The 27,777-nt window shown below is 40.7% G+C and overlaps 1 protein-coding gene across 5 annotated transcripts; it reads right to left on the bottom strand.

Moving 5' to 3' along the window:
• Positions 1 to 237: 237 nt before the first annotated feature.
• kcnn2 (potassium calcium-activated channel subfamily N member 2) lies at positions 238 to 27,777 on the bottom strand. 5 transcript variants are annotated; one of them, XM_072455379.1, is made up of 8 exons: positions 26,728 to 27,774; positions 25,997 to 26,089; positions 10,146 to 10,564; positions 8,882 to 9,023; positions 7,934 to 8,044; positions 7,739 to 7,866; positions 3,342 to 3,411; positions 238 to 1,234 (listed from the first exon to the last, which is right to left on the bottom strand). In XM_072455379.1, exons 1-8 carry the CDS (start codon positions 27,772 to 27,774, stop codon positions 959 to 961), a joined length of 2,286 nt encoding a protein of 761 aa, XP_072311480.1. In that variant the 3' UTR covers positions 238 to 958. The 5 variants fall into 5 exon arrangements, with proteins under 5 accessions (XP_072311480.1, XP_072311479.1, XP_072311481.1 ...); XM_072455378.1 differs by having other exon boundaries at positions 25,997 to 26,092; positions 26,728 to 27,770; XM_072455380.1 differs by lacking the exon at positions 25,997 to 26,089 and having other exon boundaries at positions 26,728 to 27,777.

Below are 27,777 nucleotides of genomic sequence, written 5' to 3'. Positions count from 1 at the left end.
AGACAGTAGCCAAATGAACAACAATGGACCGACATTTCATATGAAGTAAAGACTTTTTAAAGGCTAAAGCGCCAACTGAAGCTTGTGCAGTATAATTTTTGTAGGCAATATGAAACAAAGGCGAGGTCTAAAATGGGGAGTATAAATCGAAGACCTTTTACAGTAACTCTTGTTATAAAAACACAAGAAAGAAGCCATCAATACTATGACAATGACAGTAGTGAACTCATACCCAAACATTTTCAAATCTGCTTTTAATGAGCAACACATTTATATCAGTCAGCATTGAAGTGCATTGATTAAAAAGTAAGTGCAAGTACAGATTTTGATGCATTCATTTTGACTAAAGGATTAATTTATTTGCAGTATTGCCCCAAAAATTCTACAGGGCAATCTGTAACAGAGAAAACTCCTTTATTTGACGCTGTTCCTAATCTAGAAGATATATGCTTTTCCTCAGTTTATTGTAAGTGACAGTGAGAAAAACTGCCTTAAACTGCCTGTCAATTCAGTCCAACATCTGACCTCAAAATCTGTCATGCCTGACCCCAATCTTTAGGTTTTTCTTTTTAGGAACACTGCAACTGAATCAAGCCAGTGGAAGCACAAATGTCTGTGAGAAGCACTAGTTTAGTGCAGTAGTTTCACATGTGGTAACCTTGCCACTTAAAACTGGTTACTGCTGCATAGAAGTGGGTAGAGTTCTTCTCACAGCCCCATCGATAGGAGTTAACGGAAGGAAGCGCTATTGTGGTCATGTCACCAGAGCAAGGATATCAAGAATTTTGAGGTAATACAAACAAATAACAGCATGGAGTTATCTGTTGAAACATATTGTAGTAATATCTTGGATTCTGTCATCAGAATTTGGATAATACTTATTGAAACCATAAGGCTTTACAATAAATGCAACTTGGCCATATGATGGCAAAAGTCTTGAGCGGAAGACCTTTGGACTCTAGCTGCTCTCGGAGGATGTGGGTGGTGCTGTGGAGGAGGAACGCCGCCGGGACACGGACTGTGAACGCTCAGGGCTGTGTTTGTCGTACGGCTGCAGCTGCACCTCCAGAAAGTCTCTGTGCTGCTGGCTGATCACCTGGCTGATGAGTCCGGGTAGAGCCTGCAGGTTACTCAAAAGAGTCTCCAGCTTTGTCTCCAACAGCCCAATCCTCTTGTCCATGTCCTCTCCTCGCTCATTCAAGTCCGAAATCATGTCATACATGATGTTCTGAGTCTGCAACAGGGCACAGGCACAACATTATTCAGAGATACAAAGTATTGCATTGCAACACAATTCACACGTTCAGTATTATTGTAACATGTTTATTACAGACAGAAAAACGCAAGAAGGTTTTTATTCAGAAATAAAACAAGAAAGCAATTACAACAAGCGTTTTTGCTTTAATAGTTTTCTAGGACACAGGCGACTAGGGCTCAGCTTTAGTATTTATCATTGAGAAGACGAACCAGTGAGCAAAACAAATTAAAAAAGCACTCAAAAAAACAGTGACAACCTTGAACTAGTACATTGACTAACTTCACATAAACCGTTTAAGAGATTCTCTTACTATGTGTGTCAGGACAGATAAGCCCACAGGTTTGTCACTTTTTCATGTTCTCCTTGTCCCCCAAAACTACTGTAGCTGCTGATTTGTAATTTCACAGATTCAGTCTTGAAACACAGTCACATACTCTAGCCCATGTCACATTGAGACGAAAGGGTGCGAGTGATGCTGCCGGGGGGAGCTTCAGCTCAGGACTAATAATCCCTGGCAGCCGGGAGGTACAGCCATCCATCACTTACCTTGTCCTGCTCTGAAGTGAGATGGGGAGATGAGAAAGGCTGTTTATATGAATCAGCCTGGGCTAAAGAGGCACAACACCCAGCTGCTACACTCCCTGCATCTGTCCCCATTTTATGCACTAATAGAGCAACTGCTTTGAACAGGGAACCCATGGAACATGTAAACATACAAATATAAAATACACTTGAAAACTATAAGCAGCATCAAGGTTTGTCAAAGTTTCATAGTTTATATCAGAAAAAAAGTAAATGTATCCACTTGTTAAATAAATAAACATCTTCACAAACAGACAAACACTTTTTTGTTTTGTGTGTATGTGTGTTTATGGAATGCTCAATGTCAATCATAGCTTTACACATTAAAATATACAACTTGTAATGCGAGGGACATTTATTGTCCCCGGGATGAACATCCATGTTATGGATCTATTGTGTTGTGAATAACTTAATTGTGTACAAGTTCAGTTTAGGCTATACGTGCATTTGGAATGATAAAAAGGTAAAATGCATTTCCGTTAAATAAAAGAAAAGTCATTGGATACTAAGAAATAGCACTTTTCCTTCCACGGTGAACTGAAAATGATTTAGAGTGGAGGACGGAGAAAAGAAGTGAAAGGAGAACAGCTTAAAGGTGCAATTTTGCAATTTGGAGATGAATAATTTAACCAGGACTGCAGTCACGGAGAAGCCCTGTGGGAGAAATGCTACTGTTGTCAGCACCTTTTGTGTCAAACGCCTGTGTTAATGTTACTAGTCATGAGGACACAGTGATCTGAGCAAATTCACAAAGCACTGCAGCAGTAATACAGTTGCCAACATGCAGGCAGCTCTATTTAGGGTCATTATCTGCGGCAAGTAATCAGAGGTAAAACAACACTGCCCTCTTCTGGCCACAAGCGCACATAACTGCAATACAGTCGTTAGCCTCACTTCATTATGTCATCACACTATCCAATGTCTCATCCTAGATCCACTGTTGTTGTTTAGCTCCAGAGGACTGAGCAATATTAACTAATACCTTTCATGACAAGCTGAGTCCCATTCAAGAAGAGCAGCTGAGTGTTGAAGCGCACTGCCCTCTCTCTCTCTCTCCACTGCTGCGTGCCTCTGGCTGAATCATCAGATCACTGTGTCTCCCTTCCCAGGTTACTCTTTCTGCTGTGTCAGGCTGGCACTACGCCTGGTCTTTTCCTAAGCTTTGTCAACCTCTGTTTAGAGCATCTGGAGACACACATCTGAGAATACAGAAGAGTGAAAATTACTATTTGATTTGTGCATGTATACAACTGCTTACTTTTGGCTCATTCAATAATTTGGAGTTGAAAATGTCCTGGACAAAGACAATGCTGTGACAAGCTGCAGTATCACAAGGTGTTTGTGTCATTAGCACATACAAAGCCTGTCTGTTTATTTGACACCTGTAGTCTTTTGATTGTTTTCGACAGAGAACACAGGGAAGCAGCATGCAAGCAGTTGAGTCACACAGAGGAAAGTCCCCCATGGCACAGTGAAGCAGTGAGCTGTTAGTCCAGCTTACCTTTGCAAGGTCCACTAGTGAGTTTGCTTGGTCATTCAGCTTGCGTTGCTCCATTTTAACACTTCTTAATCTGAACACAAGACCATTCAGAACCCATTGAATTATCGCTATCAGTTGTTGATTAAAGTTGTGCACACAAGAGGCGGACACGCAGAGCACTCCTGGGACATGCATAGGATGTGTTGTTAATGCAGAGCTCGCAAGGGTCAGTCTGTTCGGTTGAGCTGCATGCAAGTGACAGGAGATCACAGAGGAGAGCTACTAACAAGAGTGAACTGCTCCAGGAGCTACCCATGTAATGCATCACAGAATATACAAAGAGGCTTGAGATAAATGAAATAATTAAAAAGTCAAACTGTAAAGAATGTACAACAAAGATGGTGGTTGTTTACTATTCCCTGGGCTGTCCTTCTGTATACTCCAGGTTATTGTTAACAGCTCATCATTTATTAAGTTGCAGTTCAAGCCACAGATGTTACTTCTAGCTTTCTGCACGCAAGGAACACAAGGTTTAACATGTTGGTCATAAAGCCTTAACAGTTCGCGGCTGTAGCTTTACCACAATATGTTTGCCTAGAGCTGTGCTGTGTAAAAGCAAATACTTCAGTGTTTTGAGGAAGCAATTCAATAGCAATGATTAAAATGAATCATTGTTAACCCTGCGACGAGCTGGCCCCTGTCCAGAGTGTACCCCACCTAAGGCCCAAAGTCACTGGGATAGGCTCCAGTCACCCGCGACCCTGAACGGGAACAAGCGGTAGAAGATGAATGAATGAATGATTAAAAATATGTATTGTTTATGTTCAGGAACTTAATAATTAAAGTCTAAAGTCATTATCAGTATGAGGGAAAGTGTGATTATTTTGAAATTTTGTTCACATCACTTAAATATATGTGGAAGAGTAAAGAAACAGTTTTAATATTTCACATTTAATTGGGTTTCAAAGCCGGTTCTCTGTTCCTTCGGGGCTTTGATAAAACAGTGGTGCAGTATTGTAGAGTGTGGACCACATGTGGTCCACAATATTATGTAGGAGTGTTATATTTCCAGAAGTTACCCACGTGGGCTAAATTACTTTGAGCACAATAAGATAAGATAAGATAATCCTTTAATGTCCATACAAGGGGAAATTTCGTTGCAGGGCTGGCTTGTGGTTTCAAGTCAGTAAGCGTAGCAGATTCAGAGCAAACATCCCCTGTTAGAACAAGGGTGCTTTGTGTATTAAAAACAAAAACTAACAAAGGTCGACAGAGGATTTTAAGGGCTCTTTAGGGAAATCAGCTCATTAGCTCATTTTTATGCAATGCAGCGTTGTTTTTCCGTTTCCTGAAGATGGGAAGATGTGGAATAAAGATGACATCTTACATAAACGTCACAGGAATAACTAAAGAAAACCAATTCAGTAGATACACGAGATTTAAAGCCAAGTGCAGCCATCAATTTAACAAAAAAGCAAACTAGAGGCACCTTAAAGAATGAAATAATCAATGTTGACAGTAGTAGATCGAGTAATGTATTTCACAGTTGGATGACCAGTAGCTGTCAGGGCCAACATGAGGTCACCGTGCCCTGAATATTCAATGCATCTTATTTAAAGTCAGTCAATCACTCATCACAGGCACCTCTCCTTTCCAACGGGGCACTCTCTTTCTGCTTGTTATTCATCAAGGGAAACGACTAAGCTTTTCATTAGACCCCACTAAATCTGTTGAGGCAATCTCGGTTAGTGCAGTCTCGTTTTGTTGTGTTCCTGACTTCCTCTGTTTGCGGTGAACTCTGTTGACCTGGGGAGAAGCGCCGGTGCTTCGGAGCCGCCTGCAGCCATCGTTCCTGCCACAGCCGAGGAGCCGGACTGTGCACAGAGGATTCATATTGACCTTGCATCGCTCGGTCACTGGAACAGCTACTTACACGTCTCTGAGCTAACAAGGATTCACTGCCCCCCCCCCCCGTGGTGCGCACTCCATCCTTGTTCATGGAGGAAACAGCAATACCCACGGTGACAAACTGAATGTCAACCTTCAGCAGCGAAAACACAGCTTCAGTTAAAGTCTTTTGTAGATTTGGGAGCCTCTGTGTGTTTTGTTTAGGGTATTAATGTACATTTTGTTGTTTTGATGTTTGTTTAGTACAGGATCAGTTCTCCCTTCCAAGAGCTGCTTGTAAGAATGTCATGTCATGGATTGATTTGGAATAGTTCCCCCCAGATTATTTTTGCTTTAGGGGTACAGCAAAATGTTACATCGTATGTGATGGCGAAATACATTTGTTGTTAAAATGTCACACCTACTTTTAATACCCCTGACTGAACATAATCCTCCTAAATACGAAAACCCCCACACAGACAACCTTTTGGGGCATTTCAACTTATAGCTTTATCTGCTAATTCCTCTTAACGCACAGAAGCATGACAGCGGGGCATTATGCTGTTAATGCCAGCCATGATAACACCAAGTCATTGCTACGGAGTCATCCAAGGGGGAAATGAAGGAAATGTGGCTGCAAATGTAGTACCAGGCGTAACAATGGTTCCACATGCCGAAGAGATGACCCTGAGCCTGATTAGCGCAAAAGCGTGACTGCTAAGTGCTACAACATGGCTTGGGGGGCGATCGAGTGGATGAGACAGTTTGCTGCTCGAGTTGTCATCTTTCGGTACGTGAAAGCATAGTCGGCTAAAGTTTAATCAGTGTCTTCCTGATTAAAGTTGATATTCTCATCACATCCATGCAGAAATGGGAAGACCAGATCCCTCAGTCAATGATAATTGAAATTCACTTGAAGTGAGTGTAACGTGTTTACATAGATGCAGTCACTACGACAAAATAAAACAATGTGTGGTGACATTTAAAGTGTGAAGAGGGGCATAAACCAGCAATTGTCAGATTAAACTGCACGTAATTCAAATTACATGCTTTCCAGATAGAAATAAATCTATTAAAAGCTTCTTGGCTAAATTAAATAAAACAATGTAAGGTTGTGGTTCTATTGTTATATTCTTGGTGGTATGAATTTCACTTATCAAATGAGGGAGTGTAAAGTTTAGTCACATTATTGGGCTCAAGCTCTCATTTAGGCATGCACACAACAAGTCTGGAGCTACATATGAGGGTAGACTTACTTCCGCGCTCTATCGCATTGTGTTGACACAAACAGGAAAAAAGGAAACATGAAGTAGACAAATGAGATATTGCAACATTATAAAACATACTGGTGAATGTAGTGCTCATCCTTTCGATGGCTCTAGCTGTAACGTTATCTCAGGGCTCCTGGTCTTTTCTGCTTCCTCCTTCTGCCAGATCTGGTCATCATAAATGCACTAGTCTTCTTAACGACAGCCTCCATGATTCCTTGAACACAACAACTGCTACCAGCTCATGGCTCGTTCTCTAAATATCTCTGCTGTTCTTTTTAATCTACAGTTGTTTCCCGGCTTGAGAAAAGACCAAAGCTGTATTTAATTTGTGTTTTCTCCCACCTCACCAAGGACAACTTTAGCCTTAATATAAGCAGTTTGGATGTCATGGCCTGCATAGAGATAGCGACTGGCCACACTTAAGCTCTCTGCGATAAAGTACACAATCACACCACCCACAAACAGAAGCTGAGTTTGAAGATTAGGACGCAACAGAAGGAGGATACACCGTGCTGAGTAAACGTCCTTGCACACTGAGCCAGAAATGACTTTGACTACAAGAACATATATATTTATAAAGCTTCAGCTCAGAGGCGTTTTCATTATTAGACTGTTCCACCAAGAGAAGGACATGAGGAAAAAACATCTATTCTAGTCAATGAGCATAATTTGTACTGTATGTGTTGCAATATCAAGACATAACTGAGCTCCCTATACTTCCTACAAGAGAGCACAGAGGGCCCAACACATACACAAACTTCAGCGCAAACAAACGTACAAACAGAGAACACTTAAAAGATCAAACACTATGAATTGAACATTCATTAAACATCGTTCTTAAATAATTCTCTGCCTTGTTTTAATGGACTGCGGGTTGATTCGAAAACAACATGGTTTGTGGGCATGCAGGCACTGTAGGGTGTAAAAGAAAAACAAAAAAAAAACAGGAGGGAGGTGAAGCTACAATCAATATTGTTCAGCCGTTAGATAGCACTTTGAGTTTCCTTTGGGAGCCACTAAAAGACTAGCTGTCCAAAAGCCACGAGCAGAGGACAAAGCCACGCGTGTCAGCTTTAGGGCCAGTTAAAGGTGCACAGTGAAGCGCAGCTCATCAAAGCAGGATTAGATTAGAAACCAAAATTAAAAATGTCACCACAGTTGCATACTGCTGCTACAGGTGTCAAACAATTCAGATTTCAGCCACAGTTTGGTTAGGTCATTGCACCGCTGACAGAGCCGAGTGGTGGTGGTGGTACCTACTGGTGAATGGCTTGGAGAAACTTCCTCTGGTGCTTCCTGACTTTGGCGTGGTCCATCTTTCTCACTAGTTTGGTGTTTTTGTAGATGAGCCACGTCTCCCTGAGAACATTCGCAGCTGTGTTTTTCACCTAAAGCAAACGTATACAAGATTACCAAATATCATGGGACTTAATTACCAAATATGAAGGGACTTACTCTTTTTGTTAGCTGGGTGTCCATCATAAAATTGTGGACATGTTTTTCAGCTTTGGTTAGTTCCAGTTTTTTTGCCACAACAGCCACCACAAGAGCAGTGCAGCCGGCGCCCTGAAAAAGACAAACGCATTCTTTTATAACACGAATCAGAGACGAAACTAATACAGGTTGTCTATTTAATGGTTGTGTTCGGTTGAGATGAGTTCAGAAACATAACTTCTTGTTATCTTGCTTCAGGGCAGTTGTTTAATGCAGTCTCGTTCACTTGAGGAAAACACGGTGATTATATGTACAGTATGTGTCCTCTCGAGTCCGCAGGGGATTGACGCTCCCGTTCTACACTTGAATTGCTAATTTGCTTATACGGCCTCTGAATTTATAAGAAATAATTCCATACTATAAGCAATATGTGTACATCTCCCCAGGGCTAGGCAATATTACCACAAATCAGTGTCGCAATACTTTTTTGGAGCATTCCGATAATGATATTCAGACAATATTATGATATTTTTGTAGTTCTGTTTTTTTTCTCTGTTTTAGTCCTCGGTTAAGGCATGATTTAGTCTAGTTGTAGTCCTGGTTTTGTCCCTGGTTTAGTCCTGTTTTAGTCCTTGATTAGGACTTGATTTTGTCTTGCGTCAGTCATGTTTTTTTCCCCTAGTTTAGTTCCTGGTTTAGTCTGGCTTTAGTCCTGCTTTTGTCCCTGGCTCAGTGCTGTTTTAGTCTTATTGTAAATTCAACAGAAATGTGTTTGAACGCATTTTGAATGGAACATCTACCAAATGAACAATATTCAAATTTTCCATAGTTTCAAAACAACATTCACAATATAGTTAATTTTTCGATATATTTCCCACCTCTAGCACTCACCATAAAGTATAAAAATAAAGCAAAGTATGTACTGTATATGACAATTTAACTATTGTAAACAAATATGACAGCGCTCACCATAATGCCCGTTATGAGACAGACTCCTTTCCCACAGTAAGTGTTTGGGACCATGTCTCCGTATCCAATGGTAAGAAATGTGATTGAGATCAACCACATGGCTCCTAGAAAGTTGCTGGTTATGTCCTGGTTGTCATGGTACCTGAAATAAATAATACATTAATACCTACTCCAGCTTCGTGCATGAACGCATCTTCTACTTCCTAGTGCAGCAAAGTCTTCTGTCATTTTAATGGAGAATAAGAAACATTTCAACAGTTGTGAGAAGAAGCTAAGGCCATAATAGAGGGAAATCAATTAAATGTACATATTTGAGGGAATTCTGCATAATTTTAAGATGTTGTCTGTTATATTTATCAGGGCTGCAACTAATCATTATTTTAGTAGTCGACCGTCAGCAAATATTTTTTTGATTAGTCGACTAGTCAAACGACTATTGATTGACTAAAGGCACGCTCTGTTTATCCATTAGTCGACTAAAAGGGCGCTGACAACTGCTCTTTAATGCATTAAGTATCTCTATTTGATACAGAAAACCAATACTAACAGAATATTTATCTGTAAAAGGCAGATTAAACTCACAGTTCATGCCAAAATCTAAAGATGACTCACTCAACGCTTTCTCCTTTCTGCTGTTGTCAAAATAAATAATTGAATATCTCCCAAAAAATAATTATAGTAGTTGACTAATAAAAATTTTGGACGACCAAGAATCATTGACTAATCGACTAAAGATCTATAGTGAATTGGGACTTTTAAATACACTTTTAACTAAATAAAGGTTGAAAAATGACAGCTGAAGTCTTCAAGATAGAGAACATTTACGACTAAGTGTAATATTGATGAAAATCTCAAATTGTTTATTGTTTTTTGACATTTTGATTGAAGAATTCTACTGTCTTTTCATATATGTGTCATAGTATGTGTAGTACAGATAATGATTACCGTTTTTTATGGTCGACTAGGTACGATCACTCAATTAATCGTTGCAGGTCTATATTGTATTATTCGTTTTAATTATATATGAATACACGCTAAATCACTTTCCCATCATCACTTATACACACTTTTATGCGTTTGTTCAATGCCTCATTTAGATTTTCTCTTTACACAAGGTATTTCCAGTTACTGTTCAGTATTCTCTCCCTGTTGTGCGTGTTCTGCATAATCAGATGTGACGGCATGACGTTTTCGCCTGGCACAAGTGACGTTCATGACTATTTCATGCGTCATCCATGTTTCATTCCACAGCGTGAGAAAGCACCTCTCGCAGGCTCTGACGGTCCACGCGGCGATGATCCACAGCGAGATGGTGAAGACGAGCAGCACCGTCCCGGGACAGATGGTCATGAGCGTCTTCATCACAAAGCGCGTGTTGAAGTTGATCTTGTTGAGGGCGCCGATGCTCCGGGATGAGGCGTCCGTGAAGAGCTTACTGTGCAGCAGCATGACGCGGGCGATGAGGTACAGGCGGAGGAACATGGGGATGGATAAGATAATGTCCACGTCAGCGTCAGTCTTGGATGGCACGTAGGAGTAGGCCAGGCGCGCTGTCCAGGTGAAGGTGTAGTTCCCTGGGATGGGGTGGATGGCGCACACCAGGATCTCAAGGCAGATGAAGAAGATGCGCTCGTAGGTCATGGCTATCCTCCAGTCGTCTGCTGCGTTGTCCACCATGAATAACTGCAAAACAAAGCACACCTTTAAAACACTGGCGGCGGAAAACAACCAATTACAACTATGCACATTACTGTAATTGAGTAAATTCTAGGGGATAATTGTACTTTTTTGAGTAGATTTGTAAACACATATTGTACTTGGTGATGGTGAGTGAACGTTTAGCCTGCAATTGTACTTGGTTACATTTAAAGATCATATAAGTCACTCACTGAGTACAGCGCGATGTACGACTGCTGTCTCACGACTGCACCTGCTACTCTCTACACTTACAAACACTCAAAATGACACTTGACCCAGTTAAACTATTTTGGTGAAGTGTATTACTTTATTAAACTGTTACCTTGCAACCATGCTGTAAACAAGAGCAAAAATGAACATAAATGACAAAATAGTTATGATTGGACAAATAATATTACCAGATGGATTGTCGCGTATTGATGACATCACAGAGGAGTTTTCTGTTTTAAAACTCAGCTCTGCTTCTTGTCATTTTCTACTTGTATTTTTCCATTTTCTTCACAAACAGGAATTTGACTGATGCCACAGGTCAAATTCCACCAAACAAAGTAATAATTCAAAAACATGAGGACCTATCAAATGCACTTTTAGTACAATTTTGGTGGCAAGAGTTGCTTGTAATTGAGTACACATTTGCAGTACTCTTTCCAACATTGCTTAAGACTAACAGGGAGCTGGCTGGCATTTCCATCAAGGCTGCAAAAAAACCTACACAAAACCATTAAACCCTTTTATAAAAGGCCCCAGGTTATGTTTCTCTGGCCTAGAATTGTTCAAAAACCAGGTACTATTACCTTTTTGATAAATACACAAACTGTAAAAATGTAATGATTTCCTTTGAGTAATGCAAAATAAAAGGACTGTAGCAGCAGACTATATAACAAATAGAGTGGACTTTTTCAGGTATTCCTTTTTACTGTAATAATGAAAATGAATAATGTATAGGCACTTTAGATAGTCAGGGCTCATAATTTCTCATCAATTTAAAGGATTGCAGAAAATAACTACTTTGCTCTTGAAGTGTCCTAGTTGTCCTTCATCTTCCTTTGCAAAAAAGAACCTCATTATTTTCCTGTTCGTCCTTGTTAAAATCCAGCTCTGAAATAAATGCAGGCAATGTTTCTAATGCCAGTAGATGTAGTAACTGAGCCTAACGCAAACATATTACGAAAAAACAGGACACACATAAGTCACATACACTACCCTCCAGCCAATACTGCTACACCATTGTTCTAAATACTGTTACTTGTGACTTGTTTTGAAGTATTGTTCAGAGCAGTGAGCACACTGGACAGGAGCTGAGGAGAACAGCTGTGCCTCCATATTAGCGTGGCTTCTGTTGGCCTGGTGCTCTGTCCAGAAGGTGTTTGTTTCACAGGGGAGCTCAGTGTGGGCGGGTCAGTGTGCCCCTCATCAGTCACACGTCTCCACTGTCACACAGGGGCCCCTCTTCATCACATCAATCCTCTACGCACTTATCTCCAGTCAGGATTCACTGACACCGCGACCACGCCTCCCGCCAGAGACCCCACACATCCTGCCCACTCGTACACTATCTCCATCTCAGTGCAGGGTGTTATTGGTGTGTGCTGCAGATTAAACCCCATCAAACTGTATTAGAATCTGCAGCATTTGTCAAAGCTCTGCTCTTGCTGACATGCCTTGCTGCTCTTCCTCTTCCTCCACAGCAGCTCTTTCCACTCACCTCAAGGTCCTGCACTGTGCACGCACCATCACAAGTGCCAGTAGATATTTCACAAAGTGTTGCTGTCAGCAAATACAGCTGAGGTTTCCTATCGGCTTGTTTTTTTTACTCTGAGAGCAGGAGCCTTCTGAGCAGTGAACGAAAAACGCATATGATTACATTCTGCAAAGGCAGCCTTAATGTGCTTGAATTACAGCAGTTGGTCTAAATAACTTCACACTCATACGTTTGTGCTTAGCATTTTTTGCAAGGAGTTTTCACAGGTCAGGCTTAGCTTATCTTTGAGCATGAGGATTTTGCTGAGTGCATCTCTATTGAGCGTGTCTGTGTTTATCCATGAATAACAGGCTTAAAAGCTCTTTATGGTTTTAGCTGTGCAAGTGTGAAATCCTTGGTGTTCATTTATGGGTCAAAACAGCAGTTTTCAGATAAAGGTTAAATAGTCTCTCGGTGTAAGTAGTACCAGTAACATTATAACTTGGCTGCTTGCCAACTAGTTTCCATTCAGTTTAATTTGATAATTCAATGAACAGAAATAAAAAAAATGTGTGCTGTTCTGGGAGGGCTAATGGGATCAGTGACCTAGACTGTAAATTTAGCAGATATGTTACATAAAAATTGAACTGCTGAAATAGTAATAATTCTCCCGTTGAAAGAGGCCCCAGTCAACATGTTCAATTCAAGGACAAAAGGAGCATGGATCGATAGTGGACATACTCGAGTGCTCCACACAGTTCAGCCTGACAGCTCCAACTCCACAATAGCAGCATTCCCACACAGACTCATTATACTGCTACTGTTTGCGAGCCAGAACAAGAAAAATCAACTGTCAACACGCCGCCACATTACAGCGAACAACCGACACTGCCAACACATGTCCCCTGACAAACACTGTTCTTTCAGATGTATTTAAAAGCCATAATCAAAGCCCATAGAGCACACAGAGAAAATAAAGGGATTAAATTTTCAGAGGCAGTTGTTCATATCAGATGAGCGACACTGAGCTCTTTTAACAAACAGACATCTGTCAATTTAAGTGTGTAACTCTAACCAGGCACGTCCTGAGTGTAATGTAGACACGGAAACACAAGCTGTGACTCCTGTCTGCAACGCTTACTAATTTACACCACACAACCATGAAAAATACCTATATCTATTGTTTCCACATGACACCCACGCCACAGTTTTCGTTAACAGCCTGCCCAAGCCATACCGTTAAATGCGTTTACAAAGTTTGTTACCTCAAAACATTGTGATTAAACATTTAAAGGCAGCTGCATAAGGAAAGCCTACTTGTGGCTAAAAGCAATTATGGTAATGGATGACCTGAAACACAATACACAAGGGCCCTTTAACTCCCAGCATCACATATTCCACACGGGCAGCACAACAAACGGACGTGACACATATAATGTCTACTGTGGAGACCCTTTGACACGTAATGTCAAAGATTTTCAAACAGGAAACCCCTAAAATACCCCTAAAATGTGGCCAATATTCCTCCTAAATCGTTTGTTTTATCTATTGTTTTATTTATTTCTAATTACCATATGCACAACACTAAGTGTGGGCTTACCAGAAGACTTAATGTGTAAGCTATTACACTTTTTCTGGCTAAAGCAAAAAAAATGATCAGTGATATAATCAGTGGGAGGAATATTCAAATGTGTTTAAAATAGTACAAGGCCCATTCTGAATACTTCCTCCGTTTATAATGCAGGAAAATTGCACTCACCATAAGAGCATTTCTTAATTTTTTTTTTAACTCATACCGTGAAGTTTGAAGCCTAAATTGCGTGATGAATGTAATCCTTTGATTTGAGGAAAGAAACCGAAATACAGTAACTCAAAATGAGTATTCTGCATGTATATGTATTTTTGGTACATATATGGTATATATGGTGGTTCCAAACACTGAATATAATGTAATAATGTACATAATATGCAGCTCTGGCATAAAAGTGTTAGTAAGATGATTATACGGGTTATTTGCACTCATGGGAGACAAGAAGTGGAAGTGGTACATCATGGCTTTGTACCCCACTGCAGGACGAGGCGAAGGGCACGGTTTAACGCATTCTCCAGACGCACACAGTACAGGCAAACTCACATGTATCCTGAAGCACCTGCAAATGTTTTTCTAACATTTATTTTGCAGCTCACGACTTGCTCACGATCCTCCAAAATGGCACATTATTAAATCACTGTATGAATGAGTTAAGGGACATAAGAATGAAAATAAATGATGGCAGATATGGAAATCCGGCCGTTGAAATGAAGGTGAAAGAGAGGGTCAGTCAGAGTCAGAATCTGAAACCTTTTGCGATCCATCGACCTGGTTTATTGGTCTTATAATGTGCATTGTTTTTCCTCCCTAGACTTGGTATTTTCTTTAGTTTACAACATGTGGGTCAAATAACTCAAAATATCCATACAAAAAGCAGCAGAGGACATTAGGTGACATCTGCTGGTGCAAAAACAAGAAAACAATGACTGCTATCGTCAAAAAGGTGCAGTGGAGGCCATTTGAGCAGTGACATGATCAGAGCGAGCCTGGTGAAGGCTTAGGGAGGAAAACTCAAAGGAGATTTATGGATAAAGGAGCTGCACCACGACGGCGAGGCTTTTGAGTCTGGAGGATGATGGAAATATGCGTGAGTGAAACAAAAATTGAAAAATACATTTTGCTCCGTCTCCAGGACTCCTCAGGCTTGTTTCTTCTAACAAAACATAAGCACTTCATTATGGTGCAACTCTCTAGCACAAATTGCATTGCACAGGTGAGTGCACTGACTGTGAGTAGAGTTTATCAGCATACCTTTGCTATTTTTGCATTAGAAAACACAAAAATAATGTGAGATAATGACATTAATTATGAATAATAGATTATAAAAAATATTTAACATCTATGTTTCTTATAATATAGTAGCTATATTTTATCTGGACAAGACTCTTCTTACCAACACAGTGTAAAGATTTATATTTTGTGGTATGAAGCAGAAAGAGAGACTGTTCAGCGATATGACACTTTTCCTCGTATTTGTGAGATGATGAATGAACTGATTGTGTGCAGTCTTTTGATGAAAACCCTTCCTTATCTGTATTCTAAATCAGGAAGTCTTAGCACTATAGCTACACTATAAGCGTTGTGTGGTTCAATTTATCTATACAAATCTTTTTACAGGCCTTTTGTGATGTAATTACCAACTGATTTAAAAACAGATAGTCTACAGATTAATCAATTAGCAAAAACAATGTTAGTTGTAGCCATTGTGCAATAATTCATCGTCGTCATTCTTCCTCTTCCACATTTAGAGGTTGAAGGTGGCAGAAGTTTATCCCAGACACTTTGGGCTGAAGATGAAGCCTACACAACTATTAGACATAAATAACAGACATAAATGACATAAAAGATCCACTTAGAGATTAAACAACCCAAAGATCACACCACAACGTTCTTTGCAACATAAAATATATTCATTCATTCATTTTCTACCGCTTGTTCCCTTTCGGGGTCGTAGGTGACTGGAGCCTATCCCAGTGACTTTGGGCCTTAGGCGGGGTACACCCTGGACAGTGGCCAACAAACATAAAATATAGCCTATTCTAAAAGCTGCTCAAAAATCACAAACGTAGGTGTGCTTTGGCTGCAGGTTTAGGGACACGGTTTATCGAGAGTTTTCTCTGGGTCATGTGGGTCAGCAGATCTAAAAGAACAAATCCATGTGTCTTTTAAGTGTCCCGAGGGCGTCACCTTGAAGGACGCAGTGGGAATGTGGCATGTTTATGTAAAACCCAAGCGCATGCAAAATAACAGAAACACCCTAAAGATATTCACCCAAAACAATTCCCCACAATAAAGAAACTCCTTTGTAAAAGCAGACTGTAAGCCTAAGAACATCTCAAAGCAACATGATCCAATAAAATCATCACTCTCGTAGCACTGAGTGTAGCAGTTTAATCCCACTTTAAGCCTGACGTTTTAGTGTGGGAGGAGGGAGCAGTGGCCGGTTGTAAGCAGAGCCACTCTAGCACTCTCTGACACGCTGCCTTTTGTTTTGTGACAAAATAGAGTGTAATCACCGAGAGAGTGTGCCCTTCGCTCTCTGTGAGAAAGTTCACTTCGCATTAGGGCCAGGGGCCAGTTAGCCGCACATAACAGTGGTTAATTTTATGAAGACGTGTCACTGTCTGCACATGACACTGCGCTCACCTGTGACTCAGGCTGCGTTGGTTACTAGTTTCACTACGGTCAATACAACTAATGGAGTCCAGCTCAATATTTAATCTGTGTAAGGCAGAGATGGGAACATATATCTTGTCACTGAGGATGAAATCGCTCAATCTCATTAGTGAAGTAGGTTGAGAGGTTCAGCACAATTAGACTTTAATGTAATGCTTTATTTATTATATCAAAGTGAGCCACTAACAGGCCACTTTGCTGACTGAATCCAAAGCTGCAGACCATTCCGTTTGCTTTTGTCTAAGAAAAGTCTTTCGTTTGCATATTTTATATTCACGCTTCTGTTTGAGCAAAGTCAAGGCTAAGAGAGCCAAAGTAAAAGCCTGTGTAAATCTGTCTTTCTTAAAAGGTTTGCTGTCACTGCCAACCTGTCCACATTCATAAATCCGAAGTGGTCTGAAAGTGGAAATTGAGCTGATAAAACATCAATGAATATGTCAATGAAATATTGTATCTGCAAAAACATGCGTGAGGACCAAACCTGAGTATTGGTCACAAAGGTCAGATAGTCTCAGTGCAGACAGAGACACACAGAAGGGGGATTTAGGAGCATCAGCCCTTGTAGACTGTACGCCCAGTGAAAACCGTGAGCTCACCGCCCTGTGCTGTTATCTGACTCCAGTCTGGAGTCTCAGGTACGGGCCGATTTCACTGCGTCGTATCTTTGACCTAACACACCACCTGCCAAGTCTGCCCCATGCACTGGCACTGCACCACACAGAGACTCCCCATTTTATCTGTCCTGTGAATTGTAGGATTTAATTTTGTGCAACTGTGAAACATCAGCACTCTCTTTTATCACCACAAGTACAGATCAAAGACAAAACAGGCCCAAAACTGTGGCATTTTAAAGAACTCAGCAGATCTGTCATTACAAGATACAGCAATGGCAGCATCAGAAACCTCTCGGCTAATGAAATTTAGTCATTTTCAGCCCTTAATACAACATCAACTATTCTAAAAGAAGGAATTCAAAGTGTTTCCAATTTAAAAGGAAATATCACACTTTGACACATCAATGTCAGTAAGATGACTGATCAAGAGACTGTCTCCATTGTTGTGGGACTAGAGCATATCCCTGTAAGCTTCTCGTTATAAAATCCTAATACTCCTAATATGTGTCATAATACCACATGTCTAGTATAGTAAAGAATCCCGTGTACAATAGAAATACATGTAAAAAGGCACAATATTTCAGTTGGCCCGGTGGTTAAGTGGTTATGGCACAGCACACATGTCAGCCCCCAAGTACAGCCGGGCGCAGTGACGTGAAGTTTGAATCCCGACTCTAACAGTTTACTGCGTGTCCTCCCCTCTGTCTCCCCCATTTCACGCTGTCTTTCCTGTCTAATAAAGCCTACCAGACAAAAAACAAAAAAAAAGTTAAAGCAGCATTAGATTTCAATAGTAAAATCAGTTGCTTCACGTTTGAGAAACATCAAAACAGGTCTGTCCCCCCAAAAAAAAAATATGCAATTGAGAGATAGTGACAGTCCAAATACTAGGTTAGGATAAATAATAAATTGTTCAATATATGACTGAAAGAACAATATTTCTTCAGACTGATATTGTCGTGTACATTTAGACTAATAGGGATTTTTGTTGTTTTGTTGTTATTTTTGTATTAGGCCTATATGATAGCATTTGGACTGTAGTTTGTTTATGACAATTTAGAGATCGTAGAGTTTACTGCTAAAGTGTTTAATTGTGCCATTAATTAATTCCAGACCACATTTTTTACAACACGGTAAACTTGGCAAAAAATGTATCCTGCCTTTATTGTGTTAGTGGTGGAAAGTAGTTTCAATATTATCCTTTAAAGTGATAGCATTCTGTAGCAATATATCATACTTCAAAGTTTGCTTTTGTGACAGGCCAACCAAATACAAGGTGAGTTCATCGACTATTTTCCTAAGTGAGAGCGCAAACCGTCTCCCACTTTGTGCAGTTCATATCACACTCTGACAATGACGCCTCAAAGTCAGAAGCGCGGCCGACTTGAACCTCTCTTTTTATACTTACACTGAAGTGCAAGTTGATGTCTGCCAACGCAGCAAACCCGACTAAAAACGAAACCCTTTTGGGATGTTGGCCAACTGTCAACAACAAAAGACATCGCCGGGACTGAATGAGGATAGTAACGTTTCAAGGAGAAAGAGACAAGGCGTCAGCAGCCAAGGCTAAGTGTGTACAAAGGGGATGGGAGCATTTATCCTATAGTAGTTGGAACGAATCTAAGGGCATACTAACTTACATGCATACTCCTTATTAATCTGCTTTGCTCTGCAGGTCACGACGCGATGATTCCCCAAACAATTGGATTTGACCGCAGGGTTCCACTTTTTCTGCTGCGTGACCCGACCTTTTAAATGCTCATTTGCTCAACGGAGAAAAATACCTCCCCCCTTATAAATGCCCTAGAAAGAAACAAGAGGGCACAATTTTTAGCGACTTGGCCTGGTAAATCGCTTTTAAAGGACTGAAGTGAGTTCAGCTACTGCATCTGACAGGCATCTGTGAGTACACATGGAAGCGCATGCATAATCTATTACCCCTCAGGAGCCGCAATCCCACTTGGAAAACTGCAGTTTGAGGAGAAAGCTGTTAAGAGGCTTCTGGAGGGAGAAAAGAGAACCTGCAGTATATTGTGCTACGGTTAATTTGAGCGAAAAATCGACAAAGAACATTGTCGACTATAATAAAGATTGTCCTCACCATCTGCACTGCTTTAGAATTGTTGACTGAACAATGTCAGGCAAAAAATATATATATACACACCGGTATATATTTTGTTTTGTTGAAAAGACGAACCCGTTGTGCTATAGTTGGGCGATATGGCAATACAAATCAAATTGTAATCTGATCTCTGTGACAATTTTTTTGTTTATTGCAGCTCTATGCAAAAAAACAGACTCTTTTCCTTATACACTTTACAGGGAATTACATGTGTACAGTACTGCCCGAAGAAAGAAAACACAAGAAACACATTTTAGTCACATCTTTAAGGCAATATCAGCATAGTTGGTGTACAGGAACCGAGTTCAAATTGAAAATGCGATCTGGCAGCGAGACAATTGTGATTTTGGCATATCGCCCACTCTTACGTCCATCCACCTCTTATAAACAGTCCGGTTATAATCAAGTATTGTCTTTTGATACCAATTTTACATTATTTTAGACTTTCGGTCGGCACATGGAGCTTACAAACTATGTTTGTTGACAGTCTGTGGACTCATGGTTTGAACAAGGAGTGGAATAAATGGGTGCTAAAATGGATATTGTGTTCATTTATCAGTATTTGTCCAATTATATAAAAATACCAGAGATTTTCCAGTTCGTTCTCAGTGCATCAGATGTGTCTTTTTAAACAGACAAGAGGGTTACAATAGAAATAGAAGAGCAGCTAAAGAGTAGGGTATATCCAGTATCATAACTACCGGTATACTGATCTGAGCAAGTAGTATAGATACAAAAGAAATCACATTAAAATAACAAAATTTGACCTTTCCTGGACAGTTTCAGAATGAGCTTGAGCTTCATCTGATTTAGTATAAGATCACATGGTAACATAATACAAATACTGTTCAACAAATATGAAAATGTCAGTCTATTCCTTAGTAAACAACACTAACACAATCATCATAAAAGCATCAAACAAATAAAAAAAAATCTTGTGAACTTTCCCTCAGCTTTACTTCCCATTTCAGACCTTATATTAATCTCAATAAAAGCCACAACAGCAAGACAATTATCAGAATGATCAGACATTTGTCTGAAAATACCACATCAGACAATCCCCAGTTCACAACAACATCCTCCTGAACAAAGTGGGGTTGAACGCAACTATTTCTATACCACCAGTGTACACAAATAAATAAGCACATCCAAGCAGAGCAGCCGAAGAACACTCAGAGGCACTGGAGTAACTCGCGTTAAAGATTAATGCTTTAAAATAAGCTTGTATTCAAATATATATATTCACAGCCACAGAAAGCTGTTATTGTGTAGAACGATCACATATTTATTTCATGTTGTATGAAAGTTCAATCTAAATATAAACACCCAAATACACTGGCAAAGACACATTTACACATTATGGCAGAGAAACTGAGGGTGCCAGATTGACTTTTAACGCAGAGGAACAATGTTTTTATGATTGGATAACAACAAACCATACTGATGTACCTGTGACTTTTCAAACATTTAAAGCATTCGTGAGGTTTGGAGTCGTCGTTCGGGTTTGGGAAGCGTGTATTTCCATTTCCCACACAAACACCTCGACGTAGCGCCAACACCTTCAGGTTAATTAGACGGCCTGCTATCTAAACACTGCTTTCAGGACACAAACGAGGGCGGGGGATGTTTTACTTGACTCTGTTTGACCGTCACATTCTTATCTTTGCATTTGGCTCTGAGTGTCTTGCTACGGCTTTAAACCGCACGCTGTCGGTCTCACACGCGCCCCGAGCTTCTTCCAGTGTCATTAACGAGACGGACTCATATTTAAGTTGTCTGTGAGAGCGCACCCAGGAGCATACTCACATGTGATGGAAGCTAATGATGGAAGAGCTATAGCAGACAGCCACACCAGCTACTCTCAAGAAGCTGTTGGACAAATAAAAGTCACTGCTGACACTTCTAATCAGCGCTGCACAATATATTTCAAAAGCACCGATATCGCAATATTGGCTGACGCAACAAATATTGCAACAAACTAAATGTATCACAATAAAACCAAGGTCCTCCATCTGCCAAAAATGCAGTTTTTATAGTAAAAACGTTGGAAAAAGCAGATTTTTATTCATGATTTTCAATATTAAGGCTAAATAAGACTTGATTTAATCTCAGGTTTGTCTCTGTTTATTTTGACTGAGAACATATTCGTTTTAATATAACAAAAACATGATGAGCAATATATATATATATATATATATGTATATATATCGTATATATTTATTCAGCATGATTAAGGCTTAGTAAATACTTATAAAGGTTAGGGTCGGGAATTGTGGTTGGAGTTTAAGTTAAGTAGTTACTAAGCGTTTTCTTAATAAACAATTTGTTCACTATGAATAATGTCTTTGTTCATGTTTTATTATTATTTAGGTAGCAATACGTGTAGTTTTAAGTGTTACAGAAATGACAAGTTGACATTGCAGTAGTTAACCTTATTGATAATTACAATTACTACTATTAATAAGCTGTACTAGGAAAGACAGTGAACAAGTAAACAGTGTATGCAAAAAAGAAAGAAAGACAATAGCAGTAAATGGTAAATGATTTAGATATTGTTTGGGCTTTCACATCTCTTCAGCCCAAGGAATCCCTCACACATGTTGAATTTCCATGCTTTTTAGGGACATTTCATTGACTTGATGGATTTATACCAAATGCAAGTCGAGTTCTGGAGAATTCTCTAAGTATTCTAAAGTCAGTAAAATCAATGCATGCTGTTACATTGACCAGAGCAGTGTGGGTCTGTAGAAAGAATCCACAAGGACACGTGGAGTGGTTTGTATGTAACTACACCAGTACTTTACTGTGATATCTCATGAATCTACTTGAATGTCGCATTACATCTTAGTTGGTGTGACATGACACTTACCCCAACGTTAACCTAAAGACTATCCTTAAACTATTTTGACCCATATCTTGACTTAACTTAAATTTACTTCACAAGGACCGGATTGTCCCATTAGAACATATTCATTCACTAGTGTACACAGACACTGTGGTCAAGGCATGTGTTCTGCTCAAGGACACAACAGTAAACACCTGTGGGAGCTGGGATCAAACCACAGACTTGTTGGTCAGTGAATCCGACCGCTCAACCGACTGAACTCGTGTCAGGAGCAGGTTTTATAACCATCAGTGGACGAACACTTTACCAGCTGAACCTCAAGTCATTCTGCCAGTAAAGGTATAACTGCTGCACAGTGGAAACTATGTTGCTATTGACAACATATTAATACCAATCAAAAATATGAATGCATTAGTCTAGTGCTTTTCCAGCCTTTACAATCTTGTGCTCTCTCACACACAGAAGTGCCTTGCCTAAGGACACAAGGGCAGTTTTCATTAGAGCCACTGTTGTCCAAGCGCAGCACCTAGAACACCAACCTTTAAAATGAGAGTTTATTTGTAATTTCTTTGCAAGATGACTTCATAAATTTGGTGAAACACCACAGTCTATGAGTGTGAAGTGAAGTGGCTATATTTGAGATTCATGTCTGCATTCACTTTGGCTTGTGCAGTATAAATCCCATCAGAAGGAGGCTACGTGGTGAAAAGTGCATTACCTTAATCAACTCTGAGGCAACTGGCAGCTTTAATAAAGTTTTCTAGGTCAGCAAAAGGAGAGGAAACGTCTTGGCAGTGAAGACAAAAGTAGCGGACTTGAAAAATGTTGAGCGTTATTGATGTGACTGTCACTGGATCAAACAGCAGCCTTCCTGAGGGCTGAATGTGCAGCTACTCACAATTAAAACACAAATGGAGAATAGCTTACATTTCAGCTCAAATTACCACACCACTTTCTGATAGAGGAAAGAGGCAGAAGCTTTTGGCTTTGATAGCTGTTTTGTAAAACTATGGAAACATAAATAAAAATGATTGGTGCCACTGTGTGCACTGATACTAACCAAAAGTACAGCAGATTAGTTTTAGAGTGAGTTCAGTCAAGTTACTACAGTCACACAATGGACTGAGACCTAAAAGATCTCCACCAGTGGCTCTCTTTACCCCTACACACCCCCAGAAGCTTTATGAGCACCACCAAATCTAAAGTGAATGACTATATAAACATGCAATAACAAGGGCTTTGATCATTCATTTGAGTAATTCTTCTGGATTGTGTCTTTATTTCCACTTCACACAAAAAAGAAAACCTCAGAGTCTCAAAGTGGGACAGCAAGTGCGCATATACGGAAAGAAACTCCAAAAAAGACTTTGAAGTTTTATGTAATACTAAGCAACTAGCAACTAGGAAGCAGTACTTGAAAAATATGAAACTATATATCGATCAAACAAGGCCTTCCCAACAGTTCGACAACAGGACAAATCTAGGGTCCTACTTCAAACAAATAGCACTAATACTTAATCAACATAAAAGAAGACTAAATAATTAGCAGCGTGATTGGGATATGGTTGTGATAAAAGAGAATAAATATGATTCCGTGCAAAGTTTGAGCTGTAATTAATCTGATCTGTTGGAAGTGTTTGTGAGAGAGTGAATTGGCTCCTGTTGTGTGTTGAAATATGGTAATGAGGCGGGTATTTCTATCATCAGTCATAAAGAAAGGTTTATAATGAGCAGATGTTACTACAGTTGGACTGTTTAAATGACTGATCTTCTCTTGGGACGGGGTGCACAGATTAATCAGTGTTCATGAATAAGGTAAATGTAGAGCTGGAATCAAGTGTATTGTGTTTAATTTAAAGGAGACGTGTTGTGCAAAGTTGACTAATAAGAGCTTATAATTATTGTGTCTGTCTTCTTAAACATAAGAACTGGACTGACATGATAAGTAAAACAATTCAATCCAAGGCTGGTCCTTTATATAAAAAAAAACGAAAAGAATAAACCAAGACAAAGACACAATTAAAAAGTCTTCATCAGAACGATCCAATATTTGCTAAAGGAGCACTCACCAATGGTTCACTATCAACACTGTAAACATTTAATTGAGGCACAGCTTATCATAGACGTGGTGCTCAATTTGGTGCTATCCAACACTGTTTCATTGACATGGTTCAACCTCCGCGTGAGACAAGGGACAAATGGGCAGGAATAACTCTCTGAAACACCTTCTTCACCGATACAAATGTGTCACGGGCCTTTTAAACTAGTGAACGGGATTAAACAAAGATGTTTCATAAAGTGTTGACTTTAAAGGCTGTTAAAAAACATTTTCAGAGGTTTCGTGCACAAAGGCATGCCTGCTGACTAAACAGCCGCCTCAGCATTTTTTGGTTCAATATAAAGACATTTAGAATACACTACTTCTGGGAACCATTAGCAGGATTAAACATGGTATCTGAGAGTGGCTGGAAATAGGTGGAAAAGGTACATGAAACCATTCTTGCAGCCTTTGCCAATACAAGACAATGTTCATTTATTAGTGCATAATAAAGGAGAGACATGAGCACAGGAACTGTAAATAGTGCAACAATGCTTTAGGTCCAGGTTGTAAAGTTGTCTGAGTGTATGGACACATTTCACAAGAAGTGGACAATCTATATTCAGCCCAAGGGAAGACACTAAATCTTATCAAAATAACACAATGAGCCGTTACAGGCTGTGAAAAGACAATGGCGTGACATCTGCAGCTGTCAATCTACGTAGTTCTGCATACAATAAATCTGCATTATATACGAGATGTCTGTGAGCCAAAAGGAGCTCAGAGAGTCAGAATGAAATCGTCATTTTGCCATCTAGATACAGAAACTGTTTTCCACCAAGAGGACAGATGGGATAATTAGCGACCTGCTGTTCCCTCTGTTCGAGCATGTTACAGTTTCTGGGACTGCTTTACAGGGCCATTTCAGACCCAAAACATGCTAAATCTCAACCCAAAAACTACAATTGTACTATTCGATATGTTGCCCTTTTTACCACTAGATGGAGTAGTGAGGTATTGCATTACAGTACTGTATATAGCCTGGCATATTAGCAAGTTGATCATTTTCAATTGGTCAGTTTGAAAGAGGAGCACACTAAACACCATCATATTGTACACTTAGTAAAATCTAAACTCATAAAATTAAGAAACTGGTCAAATATAACATGACTCTCAGTGTGAAACCAAGCAGTCTCTGAAAGACACTTGAAATATAACTGTATTAAATGTTTAGCAGCTGTAAACTCTTGTATTTGACAAAATCCCACAATGTTATCACAACTAAAACGAAACACGTAGGAATCGGAAATCATGAAAGAGCACTCTTTTTATTATTTATTATGAAATTGTGTTATGTAACTGTTTTGTAAATCACAATCTTACATTGTAAATCTAAATATTGATGTAAAACAGCTTACTAATATGAACATTTACTTCCTGTTTAAAACTGCAGAACTGAGTGGTATTTAACTGTAGCAAGCAGCAACGTGGATGACCCGGAGTCAAAGTACAGGGAGGTGGGTGGAGATAGGGGGTAGGTGAATGCAGGACAATACAGGAGAACGGAAACATGAATTAATCGATTGAAATACAACATTGAGTAAGTTAAAGATTAGAAAACACTGACATGGATAAAAGGTCATAAGAGTCAATTTGTCTATATGTTCCATTAAGTATCTATTAAAGTCTGAACATTACTGGGTCAACATCGGCCCGTTGGGCACAATATGTGATACCAGTATTGGTGCATTCCTATCATAAAACTATTAGATGTCAGTGTGGTTGGACAATCCAATCATGTGTACAACTCCCAGGGATGAATGTGAGATGAACAGAGTGTGGAGCATTACCTGTATCTCCCTGGCGTGGTATATGATAATCAGCCCCAGGAGAATGATTGTAGAAAGGCTTATCAGGCATTTTAGAGCTAATGAATACAGGGACTCCTGGAAAAGAACAACAACACTAAAGCAAGCACACAGCAACAAAACACAATGTACTGTTGACAGAACCTGACATTGGAACAGTAATTTAACAAAGACATGGCCTATCAATAAAGTTAGAATAACTCGAGATTTAAATGTTGTGAAACTACGAGGTGGCTAAAACCATTTGGTTAGCAAAATATATATAAATATGCTTGTTTTCAGATCTAAAAGTCTGGGTAAAGTTGAGGGAATCTGTGGGTTTATAATGCAGTATAATGTCAATTAAGTGATGTAGTAGTGCTGCCCTGGTCCTGGTCCTGGTCCTGGTCCTGGTCCTGGTCCTGGTCCTGGTCCTGGTCCTGGTCCTGGTCTGGTCCAGGTCCAGGTCCAGGTCCAGGTCCTGGTCCTGGTCCTGGTCCTTGTCCAGGTCCAGGTCCAGGTCCAGGTCCAGGTCCTGGGAGCCTCCACGCCTGGCACAGGCCTCTCTGGGGTCTGTGTGGGTCTGTGTGGGTCTGTGTGGAGCTGTGGGACACACAGCTGCACTGTCTGACTCATTGTTCCTGACACTCGCGCATGAAGTTTTTCATATCGCGATCTCCCTGAGACAAGTCCCCACATTCACTCTGCCACTGGAGTTTAGAGTCGATACGCACCTTTCCATAGGCTCCCCACGAGAGTTCTGTCTCTATAACCATAACTACGATCCCAAACATCCCAAAGATTAAAGCATAATCGCTGAGCCGTTTTCTTTTCTCAAACAAGGCCCTCCTGTGTCCGAGCTTTTCCCCAATGTTTTGGTTCTTCTTTTTGCCCGATTTGCCGCTGCTGTGGCCGCAGCCTCCGCCTCCGTCCCCCGCTCCGTACGGCATCAGCGTGCTCGAATTGTTTTCAGGCTTGGATCCCAGAGTGTCCGACGCATCTGCAGCTGAGATGGGCTGCAGCGGCTGCGACTCGGAATCAAACTCGTGTATGTTTCTGCGGGACGAGCTCAAGTTGCTCAGCGGCCGCATCACGCCGCCGTTATATCTGCAGCTGCTCATAGCGATGTCATTGTAGGAGTTGGTGTCTTTGTGGCTACTGCCCAGGCTGCCCCGGTGCTGCTGCTGCGGCTGCTGCGGCTGCTGCTGCTGGAGGAGGTGCTGCTGGTGCTGGGGATGGTGCTGCTGGTGCTGCTGGTGGTGGTGGTGTCTGAATGAACTACCATGACTGGAAGGGGTGAACTCACACGCGCTGTACTGGCCGCCGTGTCTCGAGGACGTCTCTGAAGGCGTCCTCAGTAAAGTTCCAACAGTGGTCGGCGATGTCCCGCGAAAAACGAGGCTTTTCCTGGCGTCACAGGTGCAGCTATTGCAGGTGCAGTGCTCGTGCGGCGTGCCGTAGTGCTGCTGGTACTTACAGTGCTGCTGGAAGTGGCGCTCTGCTGGAAACAAGTCGTTCTGCAGCTGCAATGGGGTTTCCATGTCAGGGATGCCTTTTGCAGCAGCAGTCGGGCAGCGCACAGCACCCGGCCAAGGGCGTCCTGCTTCTCTCCGCAGGAGGACACGCCGGCGGCATGAACAGAGCCATGTCGGCTCCGATAGAATGACAGCGAGCCTCCTCCGATTGGGCAGCCGGAACCACAACAACTGGGCGTGCGTCATGTGAGGGTGCAACAACGGGACAAGCTCGGCCCTGCCAGCAGCAGCACCCTCTGAGGCCATCAA

This window comes from Eucyclogobius newberryi, unplaced genomic scaffold (assembly GCF_026437365.1).
Source record: "Eucyclogobius newberryi isolate DKJ021-1_F unplaced genomic scaffold, fEucNew1.0.hap1 SCAF_2, whole genome shotgun sequence".
Classification (NCBI taxonomy): domain Eukaryota; kingdom Metazoa; phylum Chordata; class Actinopteri; order Gobiiformes; family Gobiidae; genus Eucyclogobius; species Eucyclogobius newberryi.
This window is presented reverse-complemented; position numbering and strand designations above follow the sequence as displayed.